We start from the raw sequence: 24,035 nt of genomic DNA, 5'->3' as shown, positions 1-24,035 counted from the left end.
CATGGGGGAGCGGCTGCATGGAAACTCCTTTTCACAGTCTACTGAGCTAGCCCCGGTGCAAGTGCAAATGTTTGATGCCAAGCACCTTGGGAGGGTTTTGGGTAAAATTTGCCTCATTTCGTCTCATTTGAGTGTAATGGGTTTGACTTCAGTGTCAGGATTTAGACATAGCAGCATGAGGCCACTCCAGTTGAAGCAGCTGTTTTGTAGAAAAACATTGAGACCGGAGAATGATTGCATGAACTTTGAAAAAGAGGCAAATAACTACACTGGATGATGTTTAGTTCCCACTCAGCTGGAACTTGTTCCAGCCTCAAGTTCTATTTTATTCAATTATATTGTCCCACAGCGAGGAAACCAATGTGTGTTGAGAGTGGCTGAATGTTTTTGATTTTCTCAATGATGAATGGTTGGTTTTCTTCATAAGCGTCTTTGTTACTTTGCTGTCTGCCTCTCATGACGTTAAAGCAGTATATAAAGGGAGTTTGGATGGACCACAAACAAGTTAAGTTAGTTTAGCGCTAGCTAGCTAGCTGGCTAACCGCGTCAACGTACTTCAATACATAGATACACGCTTTGGACAATGGATGGTGTAGATTAAAAAAAGAGCTACCATTTTGATCAAGCTGTAGCTGAATGTTTTTGATTTTCTCAATGATGAATGATTGATTTTCTACATAAACTAGGGTAACCAAATGTCCCCTTTGGGAGGACAGACCATTTTCTTACATCGTGTTCGGGCGTCCGGGGGTTTACAAATTCACTGAAATCTCCTGTTGGCATTGCGTGACTAATAGGATGTGAACAGTACACTGTAACTGCGACTGGTACCACAATTTGAAGACCGGGGCAAGTGTCAGTACCATTTTGATCAAATTGGACTTTTGGATTTGTTAGATTATGACGCACACAACAAGTAACCGATTTGAGTTCATTTGGAACTCTCTGGTTAGTACGAATTTTGAATGCGACTCTCAACTCTAATATACAGGGAGTCCTCAATTTACGTCGTTTGCGACCTATGTCGTTTCGACTTTACGGCGCCCGTGCCTTGTCCTTAGCACCTTCTTTTTCGTTAATTTCCCACAGTAATCACACCGTTTTAAAGTTATTTAAAGTTGTTGTGTTGTTACCTCGAGCAACGAGCGTCCATCGAGCAGGTCGGCTCCCCATCAGGCGCGTCACATTTCCGTGTTTAAGTTTAAATTAGCTCTGCTCTGCCATCAGTCAGCAATAAATGTCCGTGCGGAAACATGGAATATTGATTTTCTGGGTCGCGCAAATATGTTTTTTATGTAAATATCCACTTTTACGGTGAAATCCGACTTAAGTCGGAATTCAGGTTACATCGCCAGCGTAGGAACGTAACTCTGACATAACTTGGGGACACACGTGTACGTATAAACATACATATTTTATTATTTGCACACTAACATATAGATACATGTACATACGCACAAATACTCTTTTCCATTTTAATTCAATATTGACTATTGAATCACGATTATTCATTGATTTAACATTTTTGTATTTATTAAACTACTAAAACTCAACTTTAAATATTCCATAAAACAAATTAGTAGCAAGATAAAATAATAGTATATTAAAATAATATCAATAAAAATATACGCATGTTGTTCCTACTGTGTGAGAATTGGCCTCATGGGGGCAGTGTAGTGCGAGGCATTTATGGAGATACACACTTGCCTTAAATTAAAAAAAAGTAGAAAATGAGTGATGCGATGTAACTTAATACTGCGTGTAAATATTTATTTGCTGCTGGCTAAAAAGCTAGTTCATACTAACCCGTCAATAGGGTTTTCCATTGACTAATAGCAAAATTCTGAAAAATTACATGTTGCATTTGAATATGCAATTTGTAAATCTTTTATTTTAATGCCGACTGTCAGTCTAATGCATTGCAATTCACCACTGCTGCAAACGTAGCTTGTGAGAGAATATATATGTTTATTATTAATTGCATCTTTTAAAAGTTTGTCGCTGTCTTGTTGCTTGATGGAAAAGACATTATCCAGCAAGACATTACCTGCATAAATCATGTGGTCATTTTTAAAGTGATGTCTTGTCATGGTATATCCATGCTTCATGACACTCTCATGAATATTATTCATGACTTATTCTATATCTTTAATAAGCTTGTTACCATATGGATTGCTTATGGCTCTTCCCTACTCTGCTGCTTGCACACAATTGACACATTGTTATCAAAATGATTCTTAGAGGGATTTTTTTTTTTTGTAAGCAGTATTTCACGTTATTCATTATTGTTATTTCCTCGTACCCGATTTCACCAGCTGTGTGCTTGCTCAGCCATCGTCATCCGGGTTGCTTAACGTGTGAATGCGGGCTTTGTATGTTGCCGCACAGCACGAGAGCATGCACCGGTTAAAGTCGACTCTTTTGTGTGCACGTATGACAGTATGAGTGCTGATCCACCACGAAGGACTGTCCAGTAGCTCACTCTGCATGTCATGTGCAAAGAGCCATCACGGCAGCATAACACACAGAGAGAGAGAGAGAGAGAGAGAGAGAGAGAGAGAGAGAGAGAGAGAGAGAGAGAGAGAGAGAGAGAGAGAGAGAAAAAAAAAACGGTTTGTGAATACTGCAGTCAACAAGGATGGCGGTTTTCATCTTGGAAATATTTACAGTGAACATGTCATGGTAGGCATACATATTTGAGAACAATGCTTTTGCTTTGCTGCTTATATCGCTTGTATATATTACATCTATATTATAGCGAGCTGGATTTTTCATTTGATGGGTTTTATAAATTCATTCAAGTAAAATTTGCCACAAACACATAAGTAAAACTCCTCTTGTTTCTCACTAGGCCACACCCCTTAAAGGCACACAGTACACAAATGTACTACAGTGTGTGTGCATGCGTGGCTTTCAGCTTAATTACGCTTTACAAAACCGCTTTAATTCTTTACATCCTCTTTTGGTGTGTTTTTATATATAAACAGTTGGGCTGGCCAGGCCCCAGTAGTTTAAATCAGCGTATCATTGACTGCCGGTATATACATGCCTTTGATAAATTGTATATATATATAATTGTTTTAACCCTAAAAAAGATAAACCTCCATTAAGCCCTTAGCCACAAAAAATGAGGTTAACAAAAGCCTATTTAAAAAAGGAGACAAATATTTGTTTTAAATATTGAAAAAAAATCTACGACGCGGTGAATCCGTGGGTGCTTAACTAAGAATGTCCAAATACCGATACCAAGTATCGGTATTCGGCCAATACCAGGCCTTATTTTTAGGTATCGTACTCGTGACGGTGGCCCTTTTGTGGCCGTTTTATGATCAGGAACTAGAAATGATCATGCAATTTTAAGGAAAAAAATGCCATATTGGGATGGATAGATCTTCGTTTAAAATGATCTGTCATTGTTTTTTGGGGGGGAAATAGGTATTAAAATTACTAGTGGTATCTGTACTTGGTATCGATATCTGTGACCACTGACTACTCAAGAGTTGTGTATCCTATTTGCACTGGTATTGGTCTGAAAAAGAGTGGAATCGAACATCCCTGGTTTTAACCATTCGCGAATTATCTTTCTTGCCTTTTGCTACCACAATTTTACCTTTACATGAATTATTAATTTGATGATCAACTTCTCAAGTTCATTGTTCGACATGCTTGATGTGTGTTGAAAGCCATACAGTATCTTGGCCAGTATAAATAATTTCTATGACAGGTTGCCTAGCAACTAGACCATCACCCGCTACACATTTTTATCGTGCAAAGAAAACTAGCTGACATCATGATATCAACATACTCCTGTAATTGGCATCATAGCGTCTCTTTTGCAGTGTTTTTAGCGTTAGGCTTTCTTCACAGAAGACAAAGAAGGATTACACTGGAGTGGCTTTAGGCTTTTCTACGGGTCCATCCATCTCCATCTGCCACTAACTTTTCATCTTGAGGCGGGAGAAAGCAGCCTTGCACACCTTAAATCATCCTTAATTAGCAATGTATAGTCAACGAGCATCTCTCGACTCTGAAACGGCCTCCACTCACCTCCTGCCTGCATTGCTGAAAACACCACCGACGATACGCGTACCGCAAAAAAATATTTTTTTTTTTGTTTCAATTTTAATTCAATTTACCTTCACACGCTTCAGTCAGGTGACACAATGACTCATTTTTTAAAAATAATAATATGTTCTACAGTATGCAGCCCCACTATTCTAAATATGGGATTCTGGTTATTATTGCGTTAGTGGAATATGAGTTAAGTAGCAAAATCCAGCCGTTTTTATCCATCTCAGGTGGCAGCCATTTTGCCATTCGCTCTCAACTGAAGATGGCATCAATGTTCCTCAGGGCTAAAGCAACGGCCAATCACAGCTCAGCTTCAGAAAACAGCTGAGCTGTGATTGGTCGTTGCCTGAGCATATTTGATGTCATCAGTCGACAGCAAATGGCAAAATGGCCGCCCCCTGAGATGGATAAAAATCTCTGGATTTTGCTTCATAACTCTTATTCCACAAATGTAATATTAATCAGTGTGGTCACATATAACATATTATTGTCAAGATTTTTTTAAGATTGACTTCCGCTTTAAAGGAGTGTCTATAAGATGACACCTAAGGTACAATCTAAAAAAATAATTGTTGAACCAATTCAAGATTATAAATTGGAATTGTTGACCAACTTAAAAAAATCGCTTCAAGTTGTAACACCATTGAATTAAGTTGGTTCAAAATGAATAGATGAAGTTTAAATGATTATGAGTTTATTAAATTTAATACTTTGGATTGGAGTCACTTTGAATTAACTTAATTCAGGTGAATATATTAAGTTTAAGTGATTATGAGTTTATTAAACTTAATATATTCACTTTGGATAAACTTAATTCATTTGTGTGTTACCACACAATTCTCTTTTTAAAGTGCAAGGTTGTGAAGTCTTGTTGCTCACTATAATTATAATGATCAAAGATTTTATTTTTTATATTTATTTTAAGTGTGCAGGAAAATAGTGTAGGTAAATATATTGTGGCATTAAGATGGAACTAATTATCTGCACCACATAATCACATTTATCAAAATCTTCCCCTTGTAGCTCCGCCCCTGCCGCTTTTAGGCTTTGCTGCCCGCCAAATGAAAGTGAATTATTTGTGCAACTGAAAAATAATTCCCTATCAGAATTAGCAAGTCTATTTTATAATGAGATCGTAAACATATGCACACGCCAGCACAGCAGCTACCCATCAGCTTAATTGGCTGAATGAGAAATCTCGGCTCTCGTTGGCCGCTCCCCTCCCAAAGAGGGAGCGGTGTCTGGAGAGGTGAATGCGGAGGTGTGCTGTGACAATGGCGGCTGATGCGCATGCAAGGATGAAAAAGATGCTCGCACACAGGAGACGACTCACCTGTCTCACTGTGAGAACTTGCAGGCAAAAGACAGACACTTATAATATGCAAATTAGGCCAGCCGCAGAGAGCATTAAAAATACCGTGCATCGTAATTGGCTTCTGAACGAACAATCGTCAGGCGAAACAGACCCATTGTGCCCATTGTGCATTGTACTTGCCTTTGTGAATCAATAGTAAATTGCCAAGCCGACAGGGAGTGGACTTCGGGGGGGAGCGGGGAGCAAAATATGAATTGACAAAGTATGATTTATGCATTTTTCTCAGTGTAATCATTCTAACCGGTGCTGGATCTGGTCCAAGGTGGCTGGAGCAGAGACAGAGAAGAGGTTAAATTGCTCTAACCTCTGTCTGCTAAGCAGCTACTGGGAATAATTTAGAAAGCGCGGCGTAATATTAATGCCATTAATCATCACGACGCTCGTCACCCGCAGAGAGAGACAAGCTGGCATACGCGTATATATGCATCTGTCCGTCTCCGTACGCCAACATGCGGAAATATCTTCGAGTGAATCATGTCCTATTTGACAGCATAGCGAGTGTGCTGCCATGAAAAGATTTTGAGGGAAATTTTCATTCATTGACATTATGAGTTGATTTAATAGGCAACAAGACACGTGAGTCATCTCACTAATTTAATCGGCCAAGAGTCAAGTTTATACAAGCAATCGGGTCTGTATGGCACAGAAACAATAAGGGACCCCGATCTTGTTAACTCGCACAGCCAGATCTTTATTAAAAGAAAAGATCATCACTGAATACTACGATGGCATATTAGGGCCACGTATGAATACTGCCCCCGCCCTCCAAAAAAAAAAAAATATATATATATATTTTTTTTTTTTTTTTTTTTTTTTTGAGGGCGGGGGGCAGTATTCAGAGAAAAAAACTTAAATTTGCGAGTTTATAAAGTGGCAGATTTGCAAGAAAATAACTCTGAAACTTACGAAAAATACATGTAGCGTGCTAGTCGAATGTTTGTGCCAATACTTTTTGGTGGGGTTTTTAAATAAGGAGATCGTAATGGCTTGTTCCTCCAGTGGCAAAGACGCCTCGCTGAATGTCAGCCTATGTTAGCGCTATGTTAGTCCATGAAAAGGCATCATTTACTCGTTTGTGTTATTTATTTATTTCGCTGTTTGGTTTCCTTTTCCACTTATTGTGTAGAGGTCAGTAACTGACATTTGCCTTATAGCCGCCAAGTGGCAGAAAGCTCTATTGTAACTGAGCAACGTATTGACAATTGTAACAGCTCCAATGCATTGAATTCATAACATATGCTCTGAAATTATTTTTTGCAGCCCAAGGTCGGCATGCGAACAGTATGGCTGCATGGTTAAGAACCACTTATTTAGACATTTCAGGTATGAACTTATGGTCTTGAGTCATGGTTTCACCCTGACCACCCCAATGAAAAACGCAGGCACTCGTAACGTACTTCAACAAATTAAGAATGTAATTTTTTTTAAGATCCATTCCAGAGTCCTAGCTGCCTAAACCTTTCTAAATATTATATTTAAAAAAAAAATAATAAAAAAAAAAATAAAGGTTTTCAGGGTTCGTCAAACTTTTTTTTTTCTTCCTTGCCCTTTCAGGGGCTCCCTAGTTATCTTCCTATTTTCTGAAAATCTGTCTGTGAGCGAGCCGTTCATTTTCATAATTGCATGGTCACACGTCTGCTAATTTGCATACTAACGGCCCCCATGCCAACTTTCCCAGCCCTCCTCCTCCGCCACTTTCAAAGCCCGGCCAAACTACACTGAAATACTCTCATGTCAAACCAAAGAGTAAACAGATTTTGCATTGAGTTTATTTAGATGCACTGATAAGAATTAGCTTCCGATAATCGGCACATAATTTGGATGACCCCGCAATTGAAAATACACGTTAGCCTTGCTTGTGTGCTCAACAAGTATCCACAAATTGGTTCCAGCCTTGGTCGTCATGGCAACGAAAGCAATACTCTGCATTGGCTCCTTTAGGCAGTAGCAGTTAGCGACAAAGTACTACTACTTTGTTCCTGCACTTTTTAAACTGCTGGGTCAAGAATAACACAAATTGGGTGAAATAGCTAACCCAGCGTTGGGTTGAGGATTTGACTCAAGGCTCTGGGTCAAGACTGTAATCCAACAACAGGTAAAAACTACCCATACTGATGCGTTAAGTGTTTTAGTCAGCTCCTTCCGACATGAATGTGGCTGGAAACCTCTTGTGAAAACATGTGTTGAGTTAGCAATTTACTCCCTCCAAAAAAACAAATTCATGCTCTTCACAGATGGCCTTTCATTGTCCATCTCTGGCAAACTTTGCAAAACGTGTCCACACATTCCCTGAGCGTTCATCGGCTGTATAACGGCACATATAATGACAACGTATAGCCAGATGAGGCATGGTGTCACGTTACCGCTCACCTAAAGATGAGCACGCTTGCCTCCGTAGCTTTCACGCCAAGCATTTCGAGTGGACGCTCTTTACGAGCCATGATGGCGCCACCTGCCAGTATTGACAGAGACGCGATGAGGCTAAATCAAAATTGTTAACTGCCTGCTAATGTGCCATGACATTTTATGGCGCATAAAGCCAGGATTTGGCAAGACACTATGGTGCCATCACACGAGGGATAAATGAGTTTGGTGTGTGAAAGGACTGCAAAAATGAGAAATGGCAGAATCAACACCTGAAGTAGTTGATTTATTGTCACCGTAAGCATGTCGTGTACACGTTTTGGCTGTAAATGATATTCGTTGACGTGCATTAAAGGTTGTATAATTTGGAATAGAGCCAATATCTCGAGTGCGGTCAAACCATCGTGCAAGACATCAGCATGGTAATTATACCCTGTAATTGTTCAAACTTTTTAACTTTTAATCATAAACATATTTTAAATAGTAGTAATTATTCTCAAAAGTTGTCTTTCAACATACATCCCGACCATGTTACTAATTATTATTTTTGTTTAGCAATATAGACTACGACAGAATCAATTGCTGCATGACAGATGTAGTGTGGCACTCAAACTAATGCAACCATGTTTCTAGTATTAACAGAAAAGGCATTTAATATCGGTTTTCTTTTTTTTAATCATTTAGCTATGATTGTTCATGACCAGTTAGCATCGTAGCTAATTCCGTCAGTATTGATGGAATGTCTGTGAACGACGGACATCCATTTTGTTGTCGATTAATGAATGACGGGAACACTGTTGATGATTGACGGACACACCACCTATGGCTAACACAGCTAGCACGTATGCTTTAGCAAAAACATTATCATTGATCATTGATTTTATCTTACATTAAAATGTAACTTTCTTTAATTGATTAAGCAATATATTTTTAAATATAAGATGGATTTTTCCAGGTACCTGATTATCTGTAACGGGCCAAACAGAGAAAAATATATGATATGATGAGATAAAATATTGCATAAAAATTATACCCTGGATGGTTGTAGTGGATGAATCAAATATTTTTGTGTTTTATAGGACTGTGTTTTGAAATATGTTTAAAATGAGTCTTGTTTCAGAATGTTTCATTAAGTTGTATAGGGCTAGGAGTTAAAAAGTGTTTACTTCTTTCTACTCCTTATTTTCGAACATCTTTATAGATTATGTTTTTGTTTTATATGATTTTTAATATCTTTGAGTAGATTTTTCTTTTCTTTCTTTTTTTATATATTCATAAAATTAATTTACTCTTATTATGGTTTATTTGATGTTTTTTTGTTTTGTTTTGTTTTGTTTTGAAAACATACAAAAAAAAAGATAAAAAAATGGTATGGACTGGAATGAGCTATATATATATTTAAATTCCAGCAAATTTGAAGTCTAGCCTTTTGCATGTATATATTATACAATTAACTAATTAGCAATAGAACACAATATTCTGTGGGCCTTGCAAAATCTGTCAAAATCCAGTAAAACAGCCAGGAGCGAAGGGGTTGCTTCAGTGAAAAGGGCTGGGAGTTAACAGCATCGTAATTCCTACAATGGCCTGAAGAAAATCAGGACGAATGGGAATCTCAATAATGCCATTTGACGTGACTCTCCAGACTGATAAAGCAAGCTGTACTGAATGTGTTTGTCAGCCTCATGCACAAAGGTCAGTAAAGCATGATGAATGTCACAAGCTTCCAAATGTCACGTCCTCCTCACGGTAGACATATTGCTCTTTGTGCTTCTATGCATTCCTCCCGCCCTGTTCCGTCCTCCTGATAATTGATGTCTCGCAAAAAACACAAAAAAAAAAGCACCACCCATGCTTGCACACAGAGCGCTGTGGAATCATTTGAGAGCATGGAAGTAATGATGAAACGTACCCGCTGGCTGGCCTGCAGGCAGGAATTTCACGGGCCGCTTGTGCAGTTTTCCGTCTTACCTTGGTTCCTTGTTTAGATTTGGCAGAACTGTGTCAAAGGTCACGACTCCTTTCAATGACCACATCACTTTTGGCTTATTGCTAACGTGGTTCATTCAAGAGGAAAAAATAATTTGTCGCAGATTTGACTCTCACTTTAATTAATGATGTTGTTGTGTTTTAGCCGCCGTGGGAGAAAGTAACACACTTGTTGGAATAAACTGCCTGACAGCGGCTTATGGAAGTGAATGAAACAGCATTTTGTACACTGTCATTACACCTTGGCATGAGTCCTATCCTGATTGGTTAGTATTTCCAGCACAGCAGGACAGCGTGTAACTCGCCAGGGAATTCCGCAAAGAAGGAAAAAGCAGTACGGTACTGTGTGTAAACTTAACCACATACGGCATTAGCTCTAAATCTTCTCTCTGTCACTACCCGCTGTGCTTTTATTTTCTCTATTCTGTGCTGTCATCAAGTGAAAAAAAATGGCTTTATACAGAAAGATCATCCCGTGATAAATGTGGTGAAAAGAAACAAGCACATGCATTTTCTACGGTTTATCGGGTTCAGTGTTGCGGGCAAGCTGGAGTAGGCAGTTAGAAGTACGGTTGACCCTCGTATACGACACGCATGGATTTGCATATTCACAATTATTTTTTTTTATTAATGTTTTTTAAAAAGCTGTTTGTTAAGAATTTTGGGAGGTGTTATTTTGTGGAGGGTTTTGGAGGAAGTGTTCTCCCATTTCCGCCAGCGTATTTCGCGGGAAAATTAAATTTTTGAAAAAAGTTTGTTCTTCCAGTAAATTTCAACGGCGGTAAATTATATGCATATTTTCACTGTTCCTGGTTGGCTATAATCACACTTTGAATTTATAGAGAAATTTTCAGTTTTTAAACTGTGTGCAACATTTGAACGTAACCTCACTTCACTATCAATATCAGGGCAAAAATCGATTAATCAACATCAAACATTGATTTTCTTTTTCTACATATTTTTATGTTTTTTCCATAAATTCATGAGAAAATATAATTTTAAAGGCCTAAATTTTTGTATATTTTTCTGTTTAGCTTGCTGTTTTCTTGAAATTTACTGTTCACAGAAATTTAAAAATGTCTTACCTTAACAAAAGGCCTGACTTGCACTATAAGACTATTTCCAATTATATTTACAATTATTGAATTACAATTATGAAAATAGTATTTTAATCTTATCCTTGCTGATGTCAATGCTTTGTAACGCTTAAGTGATTATAACACGTGTTACAGATTGTGCTGATTGTGTTGTTGATGTGATAAAAAATATAACAACCTGACTACCTGTATTTAATTGTATTCCAAGCTACAGTAACTGTGTGAAAAAGCAGCATACACTTACTACTAAGTAAGCAAAAAAAAAATTCACAGCTCTGCATACACAACAATTGCATTTGTAAAGTTAACTTGTAAAATGTCGATTCATACTTTTTAACTGTGCTGCATTCATCATCATCATCATGCATTTTTAGATATGTTAAATATGCACAGCATTTTTTTTTTGGTTATTTTCTGGCTGGCAACCTGTTCAACTTTTAGACCTCCTTTTGCAGCACTGAAACACATTTGATGGATGAACTTCAATCAGTCATTCACACACCCCGGGGATAATTTCTTGGAGCGGATTCTCCCGTCCTTTCATAAACAGCCAAAGAAAACAGATAAAAGGCCTTTAAATGCATGTTAACTCATGCTGTCGAGCACATAAGAATGATAGAAAGCCACAATAGCTCTTATCTCTGTTCATTTGACAAGCATGTATCAAAACAATCCAAGGCGGCCGTCTTTTAAGCCTTTTTTTTTTTTTTTTTTTTCCCCCGCCTCGATAAAGAAACAAAGACAGACATTCGCTGCGATGTTGAGACGGAGGGAGCAATGAGGTGTGGGCGAGGCGCGCAAGACAATTTCAAAATGTAAACAGAGACATTCACGAGCGGCCATGCACATCTGTCTCCGTCTGCAGATTCTTCCTCGCCTGATTTTTCCGGCACTCACAGCCTCCAAATACTGCGAGCATGCTCGCACATAAATTCATCTCGTTTGCCATCCTATAATCACCTGTGAATTCACGCTCCCCGCCTGGGATGATGACGCGGGAGTTGTGTAGAGGTGCTAGAGAAGAGCTGAGAAAGTTGAGCGAAGCAGCCTTGACCTTCGATCACCTTGAAGGGATGACATGTAGAAGACTTTGTCTGCACCTACTTGTGCTATTTTTAAGGAATATCACTCGAGAGGGCGTATGTTGTACTCCCTGCGATGCGGTCGTTGTCATGAGGCCACATGGCCATTTATTTATTAGTAGACGGTACGTACAAGTTAGCCGCTAACACAAACATTAAATAATTATTTCATTAATTGTACAACCAGTGAAATATGAGTCTGCCAACAGTTGCTTTGGTTTACAACAAACTGGTGATGTAGGCTATTACAGTATTTGAGTGCTACCGCTAGCCAGCTAGCTAGCTGCCTGTGGCGTTACCCTCGCGTTATTTTCATTAACAGCTCCTGTTCTTGCCATCTTTATACTTATCTATAAGAATCAGCACCATGTGATGCTTAAAATGAAGTACATTTTGATTGTAGCAGAAGTAAATGAAATAGCTTGACATAGCTAGTGGAAATTTGTGAGTTAGCAGGGATAATGTTTGTTTCTCCTGTTTCACCAGCCAGCAAACGTTACTCTTACTCACCACATATAGCAACCATATCAGAAAGCGCTTTTTTTTCCCTTTTAAACAATCAACTGGCAGTTCAACATTACAACGTGCTGTAAAAAGATAAAATACATTTTCATTGTATGATGGAGATACAATGAAAAACATAACCCAACAAATATGTTAGGGGTCATTTGGAAATGTGTTAAAACTCTGCTCTCTCCAACTTTAAAAGTAAAAACTTTTGTTACCATTTGACCCTGAAAGAATCTCCTTGGAAGAGACTATTTTTCTGTCACATAGCATCCAAGTAGTTTGAAACATATCGAGAGGGGAAACTGTTACGCCGCTTGACCTTTCCACCAGAAATGCTGAACGTGTTGCTGTGGTTCATTTTAAGTATCTTTTTTTTCCATGTTTCTTGGTACCAATCCATAAAAGCTGATAAAATCATCTCTTTTTATGTTGTTGTAACCCATTGAGATAACTAGTTAACTTACTGTTGATGAGGGCCAAATTAACAGTTTAGAACACCTGTGATTGAGGCAAATTGAAGTTAAAAGTCTGAGGCCAGTGAATTGTACAACAGCACTCATGGAATTACCGGTAATCTTGTCCAATCAAATTGCTTGGTTAGAACTAACTGTTGTGTAACTGTACCTGTATATAAACTGCTCACAAAACAGTTAGAGATATTGGGTTATTTCATGAAAATTCTTTAATTTGACCCTCTCTCAACTTTTGAAGGCACATGACCAACTGTTGAATGTTGTAATACTTTGGGTAATTAATTACCAATGCTTATACACTGTATATGAACAATAAAAGTTGCACAACCAAACAATACAATAAAGTCTGCAGTCTACAATTGGGTGCTCACTCCGCTCTCACCGAAATGTTATGTTGGTTCAGAATTGGGTCAATAGCAGCCCAGACCGCAATTATCTGCGTCCACCTGCTTCCACCACATCTTAACCGTTCCTGCTTCCCTTATAGCCGACACATCATCATGTTTTAATCCACCCTGGAATCCAATTCTCTTCGCTGGTGCATTGTCAGTAGAATTCCTGTTAAATATAGTTCATAAATATTCATGTTACTGGGCCCTGTTTGTGTTTTAGAATCTAATGACACTACTTTTCATCAGCGACTGAAGGTTGAATTGCGGTCAGCGGATTAAAAGGTCGCCTGATGTGTGTAAAAGTAGCAGCATCGGTGCTGTGGAACATGATAAGTCTCGGCGAGGACATGATTTTTTTTGTGTGTGTGCGTTTATGAATGGCACATCTGTATATGCCCTCTAGATGCAACTGTGAAAGGTGTGACATTTAAGGTTTCACGCTATCAGTGCGATTAAGCTCTAGGAGTGTTTGGGTGAGGAGGAGGAGGACAGGGAGGAGCAGGGTATGCAATGGAAAAAGCTGCATGGTTGTCAGGGATTTCCGGATGGTGCAGATATGAGTGGGCGATCTCAATCTCGGCGAGGGCAGCTTTATCCAGCAGCCGGGTGGAAGTCCAGGGATTCATCTCCACCTCGCTCTCCGCAGAGAATTGCGCCGCTTACCAGCTCATTATCAGGCTTTGGCCAAGCTGTGAACATTTGTATGTACAAACGGGACTGGCGCGGTATCAAGCCGCATAGCGTGGCTGAGTTCAGCTCGCTCAAAGCAGGCTGGCCGTTTGTGTTGACAGAAATACTGGAAAGTGTTTTTATATGAGAAAAAACACACTTAAAAACAACTCATTTGTCAAAACAAGAACGAGAGTGACAAGTGACAGTGTGAATATACTTGTAAGTGCCTGGCTCTCTACGCCTGTCCTGTCCATTTTGTCCCTTCCTCAGTGTGTGAACCATTGCCTTCACATTTCACATAATATGTATTAGGGCTGGGTATCCATACTCATTTCATGAATCGATTTAATTTAAATTAAATCCAGTATCGATTAATATACATATATTCTTAAATAGCAAAGACATGATTTAAAAACTCCACTAACATTAAATCAATTAAATAAACTTTGCGGAGGCAGTAACTGCTCAAATGATTTTGTTTATTTTTGTTCATTAACTAATTTGCTCCCAAAAACGTATTTATAAATTTTGTATGTGTTTTTTTTATGCGAGAGCATACAGAAGGCTTTGATGCAGCCTCTGAACTGAAGAGAACGCTTGAAGCAATGGTAGTTATTACAAAAATGGCCAACAGGTGGCAGAAGAGTATAAGAGATCAACCAGGGCCATGTTGCAACAAGCTATTTTCCCCAGCGTTTCCAACAGATTTATGAATAATATGGAAATTTAGCTATATTCTAATGCTAATTTCTGCAAAACGGAAACGGATACAAATATACTTTTTTTCTGATGAAAGAAGAGACTCTAATATTTCTTTTGGCATGTTCTATGTGTTTATAGCAATAGAACACAATATTCTGTGGGCCTTGCAAAATCAGCCAAAATCCAGTAAAACCGCCGGGAGCGAAGGGTGTTGCTTCAGTGAAAATGGCTGGGAGTGAATGAGTTCATGTGATCATGTAAATGTGCATGATCACATCCTGAAATCACCTTTTTTTGTTGGCTTGGTTTCATCATCTGACCAGAAGTGTTAAATATTTCATGATATTACACAATTAATATGTCACGTCGCAAGAAAAAGACAGCGCCTGCTGGTCTCAGACTGATGATGACATCCACTCATCACCCTAACAAATACTTAACTATCTTAAGGTTACAACATCCTTGTATTTTTACTTTATTCTCATGACTTTACAGCTTTCTCCCTACTTTTCATATTTTTTGTGTAGCCTTTAATAGAATTCACCGAGCGTTTCCTAGTATGGGCAACTTCAAAGGTAGACAGCGAAAACACTTTCAATAGGAAGGCAGCCGTGACATGTGATTGTCACATCCATTAAGGTCCAATCAGATCATCAGGTAGTCGAGTAAACCACATAACAGTAGCTTGACAAGCTGCCAGTGTCTTTTTCTGAAGGGGAGTGAAAATATTCTATCAAAAAAAACACTTGAGTGGCGTTCTTTGTGTCCAGTTCTGATAAAACCACTGCTATGGTAACATCTATGCTAATATAAAGGTGTGCTGTAATCCCTCATTTATCGCAAGGGTGTGAAGGAGGTAGATACTGTATGAGTTAGGCAGCACATAGCAATGAAAATGTATGCTGAATTTACGGAAAAATACGGCCGAGGTCTAGTAAATGGATAATGAACAAAAGAGGCTCGAAAGGGGAACCCTGTGGAACACCACTAGTGATAGAAAATGCATGGAATTTTAAAGATTTGAGATGGATGAACTTTCAAATTTCAAAGTAGTCACTGTTACCTAGTTTGCACGTTAAGAAGTGGAAATAGTTGGCGTTTGTGGCTCTCACTGCTTAATCTATCCTTCCTTCCTTTAGTCCTTCCTCTGGTCTCTAGATGTCTCCCTAATCCTGTTGGTATTCAGATGTATCTGGGAATGGTGAATGATTCTGGATTTCTAACTGGATGGAGGGTGATGCCTGGTTGGTGTTGGATTTCACTTTGCTTCATTTTTCCTTCCTTTGATCCTTCCTCCGTTCTCCTGCCAACTTCACGACTCTGGTGGTACTCTGTGGTGGGTGAAGAGTTTCAGGTGAATTAAAAAGTGCACGCACGCACGCACACACACACACATGTGCAAAAAAGAGAGTGACGATGATGAATGAATGAATACTGAGCTTTCAAAAAATGTATTATTAATCAATTTGAGTAACCCAGCATTAGGGAGGTCAGCATCTTGTTTATGATTTGACAAGAGTGTGGTATTGGAACCTTGGATTTAAATCTTCCATCTAAGAAGTGGCCCAAGTTCTGCTGACAAAATACCTCAACTTGTTCGCGAAACTTTTCCAAAGTGGCTCGTTTCCATCGCCGCTCATCAAACAATGGGATAACACAACAATAATCCAGCTGTTTATTAATATGCAGAGAAAATCCAGCAAGTAGAGGATTTGCATCACAAATGGCGGGCAACTGCGCAGCTTCCCTCGAGTGGCGATGCGAGCAAGTAGATCAAGGGTTGAGCGGGCTGTAATGGCCACATGGGACCGAGTCGACGGAGAACAATGGGAGGTGTGTGGAAGTGAAATTGTTTTCCGAGATTTGTAAACATTTCCGAGCATCTTGTAAGAAGCTCGCGCTCGGACCAAACGATTGCAAACAACCCGGCTCATGAGACACATGCTTCCTGCGGGTAAATGTGAACGTTAGCTTATATCCCGTATTATCTTGTTTAGTTTTTAATGGCGGCAAAGCGTTTGTAAGCCAGACTCATGTTTATGCGCCGTTTGTGGGCCTTAAAGGTACATGAGCGTGTCTCCGAGCTGTGTGGGTATTAGCAGTGGGTTTCTGCAGGGAGGGAGAGGTGGCATTGGCGAGGCTATAACGATGAACTTCACCGTGAGTGATTATAAGCGCTAAGGTAATCCTCGCCTGCGACCATGCACACAGCTACAAATGAAGCAAATGCCACCAAGGAGGCACATACACACAAACGGAGAGCAATCCGCCCCCCTCCCGCGTATTCCGCCTGCGTCTTATCAGTCCGAGAACGCAGGGAAATCAGAGCTGAACAATCTCGTCCCCCCCCCGGGAGTCGAACTTGTGGCCCCTCGAAGGCTGTTATGATGATGCACACCTTCTGCACTACTCCACTTGCTTCTGCACTCCTAACTACTTTGCTCTGTTATCACACGAGAAATCAGCCAGATAGCGCTGTTTTGAAATCTTTCCTGTCATGGCAGTATCGAGGACTTTGGAGCCAAGACCTCACTAAAGTAACCCAAGAGCCCAGCGCTTGTTAGCAAAATACTTTTTCTTCAGCAGAAAAAAAAGGCAAATAGCTGAAGACAGGGCAAGAGCTGAGTGCAGGACAGTTGAGTATGGGAGTTGCACACTAGCTCACAATACAAATCAATATTTTGCTCACAGTAATATCTCAACTCGCTTTAAAACAAGCAACAGAGAGGCTTCAAGTTGTTTAAAAAGTTTTGTTGACCTAATTATAAAAAAAAGTATTACACGTTGAGTATTTCTTAGGAAAATCAGATTAGCTTTATGCTAACAAACAATGCAATTAGCCATAGTCAGGCTAATAAGAGCATTGGTGGCACAGTGCTATAAGTAGAGGTAGGCGTTCCGTCAATATTGACGGGAGGTCCGCACAAGCCGCCCATTTTGTTAGTGATTAATGAGAAATTTTGATTTGTTGACTAAGCATTGCTAGAAGTGGGTTTTCATTTGTTAATGTAATCATCAATAAGCCAGTCAGTTCTAACGGATCTGAAAAAAATAAAATGACGGAATGCCCGTTTTAATAACAGATGATGGAAACATTGACTGATGCCTTTAAAATGTGGCAAAATAATGTGGTAAATGTATTTAAATTTAATTAAATTTATTATTTATTTATTTTTGTTAGTTTGTTTTTTTGGGTGGGACTGGAAAGGAGCTGAAAAGGATTAGTGACACTTCCTTTCATTTCAATGGAAAAAAACGATGACAGTATCATTTGATCCTATACTTGAAGACAGAACATTGTGATATAGAGTATCGTGTGTGTGTGTGTGTTGCGTGCGTCACGCCTACACCGGAGTGTATAGCCACTCTTGTCAGATAAAAGGAAGGGAAGTCTCCCTCCCATGTGTCACGAGTGTGTCCCTTCCGATGAGAGTTGAATCCATCACGTCAAATGGCGGGGGTCCCCTCCCTCCTTCTACTTATTCTCTCACTTCCTCTTTGATATGATTGTTTCTCTCTCCTCGGACCAAATCAATTTGCAGCCCCGCAGATGATGCTGGAAATGTGCCAGCGTGCGGTCCAGCCATGGCGCTTTAGATGTCAGCCTATAAGTGTCCATTTACATGCACAGCGGCACACTTCCGGCTATGAATAAATCTGATAGTAATCCCTAAAACGTGGGGGAGGGGATTACTGTTTACAAGTGTGCGAGAACCCAGTGCAATCTGGTTCAGTGTCAAACTTAAGGCTCCAGGGCCAGATCAGGCCTGCCGTGCTTTTATGTGGCTTATTAATGCAAATGATGTGCCTTGTTTAAATCGATGACAGCATTTCAAATTTTCCTAAACTTTTAACATTGCCATGGTGTTATAACCCTTTTACCAATGTAAATTTGAACACATTTTGAGCTCTGCGCAAGTCTTTGGCAATTTTCTTTCTTTGGGTATCTATCTAGCACAGATAGAAAAGGGGGTTTGCTCCATTATTGCTCCATTATCCGCCATTGTGGGAGGGAACGCAGCCAACTCCCAACTCCTTTAAATTTAGAGAGCACTGCATGGTTTAGATGGGATGTAGATGTTGCATGCCAAGTACATTTAAAAAGAACTATAAGAAGACCCCCAATTGTGCATCTGTGCCCCACCCATAGTGGCTGCTTTTAAAAATGTCTTAAAGATGATAATATTAATTCTCTCAATGAATTGATTTAATAATTCCTTCAATGAATTGATTTCCAGCATTGATTTCGAGGGATTTTGCCTTGCTGTTGCCATATTCATGAATGAAATACGATGACATCCACCACACACATCCACGGAGCTCAGGATCTGTCTGCCTGCGCGTCGATGAAATCCAACAAAATTGCGTTACACAACCTGTGCCACAACTTAGACCTGCTTTTATCTTAGGTCAAATCTCATCTATATTTGGTCACCAAATTATCAGATGCGCCAGTGGGCGTGCAATACAAAATGGCGAAACTCCTACCGAGGCCAGTTTTTTGTAACTGCAGTAACTGTGAAACTCTTCTTCGTGTGTGTCTCTCTGGCTGTGTTATACTGCCCCCAGCTGGCCAAGGCACTCACACCAGAAGGGGCAACACAATGTCCATTAAAATGTGGCAAAAACGGCTTTATTCTGTTTAATGATGTCATTATTACTGTATGTTCTTGCAAAGTAGAATAATATAGAGTGCAATTTTCCTTATTAAAAACACATAACACCAATGTGTCTGTTTTGGAGGGCTGGAATGAATTAATGGCATTTCCACCCATTTGATGATTTCCGGTTGGTTTGAGTTAAATGTTCATGGAACGAAACGAAAATGAGTTTGACAACGCTAACGAGTGAGCAGCAAGAAATGTGTGAATGTGAACATCTCGCACCCTGGATGTGTTACTGTGCAGCTGCCACATGTTCTTTATGGGAAATAATATCCATCAAGGGTATTACGATTCTATTTTTAGCCATCCAAACCTTTGCCGGAGATTTCCTTGTGTTTAAATCTGCCCTTGAAACTTGTGCCAATATTTATTTATCCCGCTTTCTCAAAATCCTAATAACAGAGAATAGGGAAGGAGGGGAACTATAACAGACAGAGAGAACCGAGCCAAGCCAACAATCTCCTCGAAATAGGTCAGTATGAAAGCGCGATGAATTTTCATACAGCCTTTTTAAAAGAAATGCTTTTTAGGACTGAGGATTGTGGAGGAGAAGTGCCGCTGTGGATCTCACACTCACACAGAGCTAAAGCAAACTGTACAGAAGGCACTGAAGATTACTACTGCCCCCCGATGTTTAGGACTGGCATTACATATTTTCCCCTCTTGGGCTCCCATCCAGATGCTCTCCTCCACTGAGCACTTGGCAAGACAATCGTGTGGGTTCTCTTTCCTCATATAGTCGTCACGACGGCGGCTTCACAGAAGATGTGGGCTTCCAAAAACGTGAAGCGGATACGGCGAGCGCCCTCCTCCCCCTCACATGGCCTCACTTGATACAAAACCAGAGCGCAAATCCTCCACAAGCACAAGAGAGGAGGAATCAATGACGGCGTACTGCACTGGGCTCTCTCCGTGTCTTATCCGGAGGATCGTTGCGGCTCTTAAGCTGACGCCTCACGTTCAGAACGAGGTTGTGTAGGAATAGGCGGGAGGCGCTTTGTGAGTCACGTTCCTGGAAATAGAACATGCAAACCAGTTTGAAGGCGGATCAACTAAGTTAATACTGTTGACCCTGTTCGCCTCTCACCTATTCTACACTCTATTAAATAGAAGGTTCTTTATTGTTTGATAGATTCCCTTGGAACATTAACTGGACAGGTCACCAAAGGGTCAAATTGGATTCACGTCTATCAAATTGTATTTTTCATAAGCTGTATTGCATGGTGTTTAAAAGATCTTAGCAAGCATTCCTATTTTTGCAATAACAGGATTGAACGCGCATGATGGAGTGATGAATGAGATTATAATTTTTTTATATGTAAAATGATTGTGCTGGGTGTACTGTTATCACTACGTGTTGGATACGCTATGTATGTCAACGCAGGTCAACATTAAGCCAAACTCAATATTCATGAGTTAGGAAGGATACTGAGCGTCTTGCTCCTTTATTACGGTCTTCTCGACAGATTACAGTGAACAACTGTCACAAGAGCTCGATGAAAAGGTTGAGTGAAACTAAAATAAACAGAAGCTGTTGCTATTTAAATAAATGCACCACAAAAATAACTAGAACAGTCATAGAGTCTAAATGCTAACAATAGCAACTATCAAATGTAAACAAGGCATTTTCGCGACTCTTTTAATATGCTAACCTGATCATTTGGTCGTTAACAGCATTGCTATGCTAATTCACAAAAACGATCTCCAAAACAGATGTCTAACCACTTGTAAACACAATTAAACTTACAGCCATTGCTTTCGAAGGTGTATGAAAACGAAAGATGACACAGGATGACCAGTTCGGGTGGTTACAGGCAGGACATCGTTTTCTCTCGTCTGACTAAACGCGGCTTCTACTACCCATAACGCATTGCGGTTACTGATGACGCCTTCAAAATAGGATACAAGAAAATGAATGTTGAATGCATAGAAATTGTTACACATTGACCCTTTTAGCACAACATAATACACTTGAATTATGGCATTTTAATGTAGAAATGATAACTTTTTTTTTTTGCCTTTTATAAAAATAAAAATACAACTTTTTAAACACTTTTACTGTGGGCACACATTCATTTCCAATTCATTGCTTCTGTATGAAGGTGCAGTGACCTGACGGCAGTACGGCAGAAGCGAAAAGGCCAAACACAATCAATTATGTCACGCTGTTCGATTTCCAAATTGTTCCGATTGCAAAACAATTCTTCGGAACTAATGAAAAGTGAATTCATTTGTTCTGTTGTCACCATCGTGAATGGGATGGGGATCCATGACCTAGTTTCAGAATGTTTGTTGACCCCTGCTCTTAATTGAATGCTGCTTTGTCTATATGTGCCCTGAGATTGTCCGGCAACCAGAACTCTGCCTCTCACCCAGAGCCAGCATAGGATTTGCTCCATTTTGTGCTTACGTGTCAATTCTCTTACATTAAAATGAACGTCTCGCTCTTTGCCTTCAGCGCAATCGCATTTTATGAACTCTTGATTCTGTAATACAGTAAGTGCAAGAGAGCGTCACCTTTGTCACATACACATGATAGCCCATAATGCGTTTATGCACCATGCACAGAGGAGCCTTCCCACAAATTTGAATGCATACGATTGTCCAAAACCCAAAAATCCGCCACAATGTGTTAGTTGTTGAAAAAATCTTTACTGGTGAACTACAATCTACTTTATTGACCTTCCACGATGCTTGACCGGTTCTCTTTCTTCCTGCCTTTGAAACACTCCTTTATGCGAATAAATGTAGACGGTCACTGGAGCGTGAATATAAATTTGATTTTTTGGGGTGGATATCACTGTAAATATGATGCAATTTTTTTTTTTCAATATTGTAAAGGGCACGCTACAGTATGTTGTATAGTACTGAAATAAATCAAGTAAATCAACCCAAAAATTTTCATTATTTGCAATGATATGTTCTATGAAGCCCCATTAGTCTAAATTACATGATTAATATTGCGTTTGTGGAATGTGAATTAAGATGCAAAATCTACCCATTTTTATCCATTTTAGGGGGCGGCCATTTTGCCACTTGTCGACTGAAAGTGACATCACCGACCATTCATGGCTCAGCTTGCAAATGTCACATGACCAAACTCAGAAAAGAGGTGAGCCGTGATTGGCCATTACCTGAGCTCTGAGCTACAGTGATGTTATTTTCAGTCAACAGTAAGTAACAAAATGGCCGCTCCTTGAGATGGATTAAAACGGGTGGGTTTTGCTGCTTAATTCATATTCCACAAGCACAATATTAATCAGAATACCGTGTTTACTGTAGACTAGTGAGGCTGCATAGAATATATTATTGTCATGAATTTTGGGGGTTGACTTGCGCTAAAGGTTAAATATTTCATTGTCTTTTGTACCTTACTTCTTGACTGTTTGTGGGTTGGTTTAACTTGGTCTCATCAACCAATCATATCTTTCTTATTCTCCCTGCTGTTTCTTTTGACTCAGTTATCCAATTTGACTTTTTGGTTGTTGTTGTTGTTGCTTGAATTCACAAGTATACAAGCGCCTACAAGTCGTCAATCAATCAGTTAGCCAAGGCGTCCAGTTGTGGGCTGTCGTTAATGTTCTTCTTAAAACAACAGGTGGCTATCATACAGCAGTCATTTTTCACCGCTGCAGCACTCCACGAGTCCAAACTAATGACCAAAACACTGAGCCACTCCAAATCATCTCTCACCCCCAAGAGATGGACATGATAAATGACAGAGAAATCGATGCATGTGTTTGAATCTCCAGACGGGTGTGGACTGATATGATTGCACACCTTTTTTGAAATAACGACAAAGAAACTGCCACGAGAAAAATGTGAACCATCGCAGACAAAAGAAGCGCCTACAGTATTTTTCTACAGTGCAGTCAAAGATACAAACGTGAACACACGTCATTATCATCTTCCACATTGTCGCAGCTGGAGTCCACCAAACATAAGATGTTTTATCTAATACTTATGGTATCAGCGAGGACAAAGAGGCAGCTTCAACGCAACTTGACCTCCTTTTGTCTTCACAATGTTAACTGAATAGAATACAAAAAATATATATTTCTAACAGAAACATCTATGAGTTTGCTGTATTGAATGTATGTATGTTACGCAGAGATCAGATGTCTGCGTGTGTCTCAGCACACAGACATGGGAAATAGAAATTGCTTCTTTTCTACACGCCTCTACACTCACATGCTGTTCTTTTATCCGGTCGAGGCTAATTCGTGCTGAGCCATGCCTATTGTTTTCAAAGGGAAAACAGCATGCATCTCAAGGAGAGGAGATGAAAGTGGTCTAATGATCTATAATACATGGACGCCACTCATTGGCACAGAAAAATAAGGCTGAGGTGTCGGGTGAGGGGGAAGAGCATGTCACGTTGAGAGTTCGTCATTTATGTAGCATGTAAGAATGATGTAAACGTTTGACATAGCTAGCATTTAACTCATTCAAAATGCAGATTTATCTCAATGTGGATGGTATAACTTCATTAACCTAATCAGATTTGTTACAGTAAACTCCAAAGTCAAAATTGTAGCATGGGCTCGGTTCTAAGGCGAACTGTGCTAACTGCAAGCTGCCGGGCTAGCTAAATGTCGCTATAGTCACAGGTTTCTGGCCTAAAGATATTCCCTTCAAATATTC

The 24,035-nt window shown here is 39.6% G+C and overlaps 1 protein-coding gene across 2 annotated transcripts in view; it reads left to right on the top strand.

Annotated features, from left to right (window-relative positions):
• LOC147173423 (uncharacterized) overlaps window positions 1-22,331 on the top strand; it is a 61,448-nt gene extending 39,117 nt beyond the window's left edge. For both annotated transcript variants that reach the window (XR_015094842.1, XM_086076117.1), the window contains 3 exons: window positions 15,914-16,081; window positions 19,794-19,863; window positions 19,922-22,331. Coding sequence is in view for 1 of the 2 variants with exons in the window: in XM_086076117.1 (XP_085932243.1) it covers window positions 15,914-16,081; window positions 19,794-19,863; window positions 19,922-20,130 (447 nt within the window). In the remaining variant the exon portion in view is untranslated. The remainder of the gene's footprint in view (window positions 1-15,913; window positions 16,082-19,793; window positions 19,864-19,921) is intronic.
• The last annotated feature ends 1,704 nt before the right edge of the window (window positions 22,332-24,035 follow it).

Source organism: Leptonotus elevatus, chromosome 5, assembly GCF_054856555.1.
Source record: "Leptonotus elevatus isolate MCC_2025b chromosome 5, RoL_Lele_1.0, whole genome shotgun sequence".
NCBI classification, from domain to species: Eukaryota; Metazoa; Chordata; class Actinopteri; order Syngnathiformes; family Syngnathidae; genus Leptonotus; species Leptonotus elevatus.
This window is presented reverse-complemented; position numbering and strand designations above follow the sequence as displayed.